The sequence below is a fragment of the Lupinus angustifolius genome, chromosome LG15, assembly GCF_001865875.1.
Source record: "Lupinus angustifolius cultivar Tanjil chromosome LG15, LupAngTanjil_v1.0, whole genome shotgun sequence".
Taxonomy (NCBI): domain Eukaryota; kingdom Viridiplantae; phylum Streptophyta; class Magnoliopsida; order Fabales; family Fabaceae; genus Lupinus; species Lupinus angustifolius.
The window spans coordinates 10,104,275-10,110,222 of record NC_032023.1 but is presented as its reverse complement, the minus strand read 5'-3'; the positions used below and the strand labels follow the sequence as shown (position 1 = coordinate 10,110,222).

The 5,948-nt window shown below is 31.0% G+C and overlaps 1 protein-coding gene across 2 annotated transcripts; it reads left to right on the top strand.

The window, feature by feature from the left end:
* Positions 1,321-4,167, top strand: LOC109327397 (probable myosin-binding protein 5). 2 transcript variants are annotated; one of them, XM_019560530.1, is made up of 4 exons: positions 1,321-2,274; positions 2,694-3,320; positions 3,375-3,545; positions 3,824-4,167. In XM_019560530.1, exons 1-4 carry the CDS (start codon positions 1,536-1,538, stop codon positions 4,078-4,080), a joined length of 1,794 nt encoding a protein of 597 aa, XP_019416075.1. In that variant the 5' UTR covers positions 1,321-1,535; the 3' UTR covers positions 4,081-4,167. The 2 variants fall into 2 exon arrangements, with proteins under 2 accessions (XP_019416075.1, XP_019416074.1); XM_019560529.1 differs by having other exon boundaries at positions 2,694-3,545.

Here is a 5,948-nt window from a genome sequence, read left to right as displayed (position 1 = left end):
TATATATATATATATCATGTATTAATAATGAATCTTCTCTTGTATTGGATGAATAAATGCTTCAAATAAAGGAAAAATAACTTGTATGATATATTTATTATTTTTTATATTACTAAGAGTATAATCACCTTATGGATAAAGATCTAATTATTTTTGGCATATGTGATTGTCATTTCTAACAAATGTCACCATAAGAAATCGAACCCTTAATATTTTGGACTTTTTCAGGATCTAGCACGGTCTTAGACCATTAAATCAACACCTTATTGGTGAATATATTTACCTTTTTAATTATAATGAAATAATACTTTTATCACTGAATTCAAATTGTGAAACACGAACTTAGCTCTTTAGTACCAGAGAGAATCCTTATCCTGTATATTTGGATATAATATTATTTATATTTATAGTTGTATAAAAAGTGAGTTTTTGAAAAGAAAGAAAATAAAAGCTTGCGGATGCTAGAATAGATAAGATCAACTCTATAATTTGTATCATCTATATTTTGACCAATATATTTGATATATCTTACATTTACATTTTTATGGAGTAAAGAAAAAATGTTGTAAAGGAAACACAAATAGAGTAAATCAATTTGCATAAATCAAAATAGAGTAACGTCAACACTCATATTGGCATAAATCAATTTGTACACAAAAAAAACCGACTTCCCAACTGCTCAATTTTTTTTAATAGTTGTGTTAGTTCCGCTTCAAATATAATTAATGGGTAATGAATTTATTTAAATGATAAAGTGGTCTCATAGTTGCATCCCCCATTTGTATGAATTAATTAAATAAATACATTTGTTTGGAGGACCAAGTGATAATTATGCACGTAATAGATATTAGTTCCTTAATAAGGGATACCTTTAGTAATACAATACAAAATCAATTGCTACAGTTAAACACAAATGAATTAAAGAAAAAACAGTTCTCTACATTTTATAATTTTATCCCAATTACAAAGAAAAAAATAAATTTTACCTGTAATAGTAATACTCAGGTTGTAACATTAGTGACTTACATGAAATATTATGTTTATGTGCTTAGGATACAAAATTGGTAGAGAGAAGAGCGCACGATGGATCGTTATTTCAGTTATTATCTGCCTTACAGCCTCCACCGGTTGTTACATCAACAAGTGTTTTTTTCTTTCTATTTTTGGTCAATTGAGTTCCACCACTAATAACTCTAAAAACCTTGTTTTTCCTTTTTCTTCTTCTTGGGTAACCACATTGTTTTCAAACCATAACCTTTTACATTGTCTCTTCCTTTCCTTCCACTCGTGCCATTGTTTGAAAGAAAGAAATAGAGACTTAGTGAGAAAGATCGTGATCTCGTCCCACAACAAGGTCATGATCTTCCTCAAAGTTACCACCTTCTAAGAGTTGTAATTATTAATCAACAATAACACCATAGAATATAGAATTTGAGTTTCTTTCATTTTTTTTATTTTTTAATTATATCCGTTGCCCATTTAGTTATTAGGTTCCCTCGTTAAGCTTACATACAGTGTACCAGATTAAGAATAACATGGCTACTCGGTCATTTACTCGTTATGTTGAGGAAGAACTAGGAAAGTTCCCATATTTTGTGCTCTATGTATTCCTTGAATGGGTGTTGATAATCATACTTTTCCTTGATGGGTTTCTTGCATTTCTTGCAAATGAGTTTGCTAGTTTCTTTGAATTGAAAATCCCATGCTGGCTATGCACAAGGTTTGATCATGCATTGGTCCATAGAAACCCGAATTTCTACTACAACGAGTCGATATGCGAGTTGCACAAGAAAGATATCTCATCTTTGGCATTTTGTCACAATCACAAGAAGCTCTCTGATATAAGGAAAATGTGTGAAGGATGCCTTCTTTCATTCGCAACCGAGAGGGAATCAGATATCGATACATATAAGTCTCTGGTGGGGATTTTGCATAAGGATTTGGAATGCTTTGTTGAGGATGGACAACCAATTCAATTGAGTTTGAAGGATGAAGAGATCGCGCGAGTTGAGACAAGCAATACTCAGAAGTGTTCATGCTGTGGAAAGTCATTGAAATTCAAGTCTTCTAATGGAAAACCAAGGCGTTTAGAATCTTTCGCACGAGCTCCTACTCCTTCACCGCGAGCTTACCCATTTTACACATCAAAAAATGAGGAAAATAATGCCCTAGATTTACCTCAAATTGCATATACTAAACTCAAGTTTATGAAGAATGACTCCGAGCTTACAGAGTATGATGACGGTTCTAATGTGAATAATCAAAACGTTAAATGTGAGTTTTTTCACAATGCATTATTATTTGAAGTTTTGAACAACTAATTTAGACAATTTCTTTGAACACCTAATAGTTTTATGCACAAAGTATACATGCTTCTCTAACAAATAATCTTGTGTTGGTCCAAACCCCTTTTCAAATAACATCTTTTATCTGTAAAATATGAGTTTCTTCATAATAAGTGTATGTTAGCTTGTGTATATTATGCTAAAACAACATAGTTTTAATGTTCATCAGAGTTTTGACAGAATAGTCTTCATACAAAAATTCAAATCATTCTATGAAAAGTTCTCAGATAAGTTTTGGTTGTCTAGCACTTTTCTAGTTTTTATAGTGCTATTATGCTTTAAATGGAGTACTCAAACAAATGATTCAAGTATTGGTATATTATTTGATCATGTTTCTATTCTACACAGTAAGAGAAGATCCGAAAGCACTCTCTGCGCCTTTATTCGCAGAAGCTGATTTGAACAATGAGTTCCACAAATTAACCCCTACATTTTCAAGGAGCAATAAATTCTTTGGAATCCCACTTACAGATTCAGCAAACAATAGTCCTAGATGGTCCTACAAAATTAACCGGAAATCGCCACTGGAAAAAACAGAACTAGCCTCTGACTCCAACGAGGCGAATATCCAAAATGATTTCGATGATGCCATATTAAACAATTTGGAAAGGCAAGTTCGCTTGGATCGCAAATCGCTCATGGCCTTGTACATGGATCTAGATGAAGAAAGAAGTGCTTCAGCTGTCGCTGCCAATAACGCCATGTCAATGATCACGAGGCTGCAGGCAGAGAAGGCAGCAGTGCAGATGGAAGCTTTGCAGTATCAGAGAATGATGGAGGAGCAGGCCGAATACGATGAAGAAGCTTTGCAAGCAAGTAATGATATGATTATCAAAAGAGAGGAAGAGATCAAAGTTTTAGAAATTGAATTGGAGATATATAGAAACAAATATGGAATGTTAGCAGAAGAAGATGTTTTAAAGGCAACTAACTTATCTCATAGTGACAATAACTCTACATTGTTGCTCAATCAAGGTGAGGATAGTGGTGAAAAAGGCCTCATCTCTAATCAATCTGTGTTTTCCGAAGCCGAAAATGGAGGGATAAGGACTATTGAGTATGTCAAAGATTTTAAAGTGGAGAAGACATATCTTCTTGGAAGGACGAAGAAAATAGAAAACAGAATACCCTTTACAGAAAATGGAGTTTATTCCTTGTACTCTAGCTCTGACAGTTTTAATAATTTAGGCATTGAGACAGGTAAACACAGTTGAAATACCTTAATACATGTTTTTAATTGATACCTCTCTTCTTTCAAAAATTACACTGACTTTCCTTAAGATTTATGTGGTCATTAGACTGAGGTTTATGTTTTTGTTACACTTATCCACTCAAGCTTTGCCACTTATAATATACGTCTAGATATGATAAGAATACTGTCGAATGTAATTAAGCTAAATCGAAGTAGATGTCGATGTAATTTCCTTTCATAATTCCTATGTTTAATGCCCTTCTTTATAATGCTTGTGTTGTTACAGGAATAGGAAGTGAAGCCTCCATATCGAATGAGTTGTGTTCACTTACTGAAAGGGTGAAGGCTCTCGAAGCGAACAACGGATTCGTAGAGATTGTTTCCAAGAAACCTGAAGGAAATGGAGAAGGAACCAAAATGTTAACAGAGATATCAAAGAATCTAGAGAAGCTTAGCCACCTTGTTATGACATCCATTGAAGTGGACAATGATTTTACTCAGAAAGATGATAATTGCATTTCAACAACTTGCCTTGCAAACTAAAAAAAGCCTAGCTTGTGGTTTGGATAGTTAGTTATTAAGACACTATAAGCTTTGCAAAGAAGTGGCTCAAGTATCCAAAGGATGGATGTGAGAAGTGAACATCTTTTGTGTCAAAAAATATATAACTCCATGTGTCATTTCTTGTGATTTTGGTTTAAAAAATATTTAATTATTAATTTTTAATATAAATATATTTTTTCAATCAATTACAATATATGATACATAGAGTAATAGTTTTTGTGGGACACATGAGATAAGCTCCCTGGTGGGAGTGTCTTCAAAACATGTCCTTTTCCATGACTTGAATATCCCCATTACTAGGCTTGTTTTACCTTCATTAGGATCATTTGGACACACTTCTCTAGGATTTTCTTGTTTATACGACTATTGTCAACAAGTTTTTTTGTTTGTTTTCTTTTTAGTATGTACTTCTGTATCTTACGGAAGAAATACAAGTTATATTGCTGACTTTGAAGCTTTAGGTAGCTGTGAGTCTATGCAGAATAATTGTGTATTTCCCATTTCTTTAGCCCCTAGAGTCTTAGGGTTCTTTTTTTACATTTTTGAGTCGAGAAATGTATTCTCTATGATGTTCAATCAACAATTTTTGTACTTTGACTTTTATGAACTTCAGCTTTTACATTATTTCTTTATCTATGTTTTCTTTCCTTATATTTTTGAATGATATCAAAAAGGGAAATAAAATTATGGATTGAATATATATATACTTATAATATAAGTGTTTTTTACACTGTTAGTAGTTCATCCAACATTTACATATAAACTATTGTTGACTTTTAAATAAAAGTAATATAAATTAACGATAGATAATGTGTTGAAAATGTAAAATATACTAAATGTGCCTAATTTTATGATTCTATGTAAAAATTGACATGTATAAAAATATATATTTTAATAAGGAATAACATTTTTATAAAAAAAGGAAAAAAGTTGAAAGTTTTTTATGATATATACTCTAATATTTCTATAAGGCTTGGACTGCTTTATATTTATGGTCGAATTCGAATTCAAAATCTAATTTTCACATTCAATAAAATGTTAGTCATCATAAAGAGGGACAATGTCAAGATCTCAGTTTTGTAGCACATATACGAAGTGTTAATCCTATATGTTTTCATGATTTTCTAATCTATCTATCTTTAAGTATGGAGTAAATCAGACAAACAATAACATAATATTGTCTATTTATGATGAATAAACTCTGAAGATAATATTAGAAATCCATTTTCAGAAATGCTTAAAAACTGACCTATTTATATTCAAGACCCGTCTCAACTTAAAAAGTTATCAGATTATTGAACTGAAATGTTTTTATTCATATCCACATAAACTATGTGACAGACCAACAATTCATAAACAAAAGTTCATGTCTTCAATAAAAAAAGAGCGAACACAGTGAATGATTTTGAAGACTTGTTGAATTCAAGAATCAACAAAGCAAATAAAAGAATAATGCAGTAGACAGTACTTAGTTAGTCTATATTATTATTTTCTATCTGTTGTTGCAGAAAGTAAAAAGAACTTTGCTCATATAAAATGAATATTTTGTCCTGCAAGTACCTAATGTATTTTATAGCCGTTATAATGATTGTTTTCAAGGTTGTTCTTAACATAATAAATTTTTTATTCTATTCTCTATTATGGTGTTCTTATTTTTTGTATTTTGTTTTTAAATAAGAACACTCATTGTTAACAAGAGAATAACAATCAAAATAAACAATTCATGAATAAATACAAGTACAAACATATCTAGAAACATCAAAATATTCATAAACATAAAAAGTATAGAATTATTACAAAAAATTAAAATTTTTCCGAAACGAAATTTTGAAAAAAAAGTCAAAGAA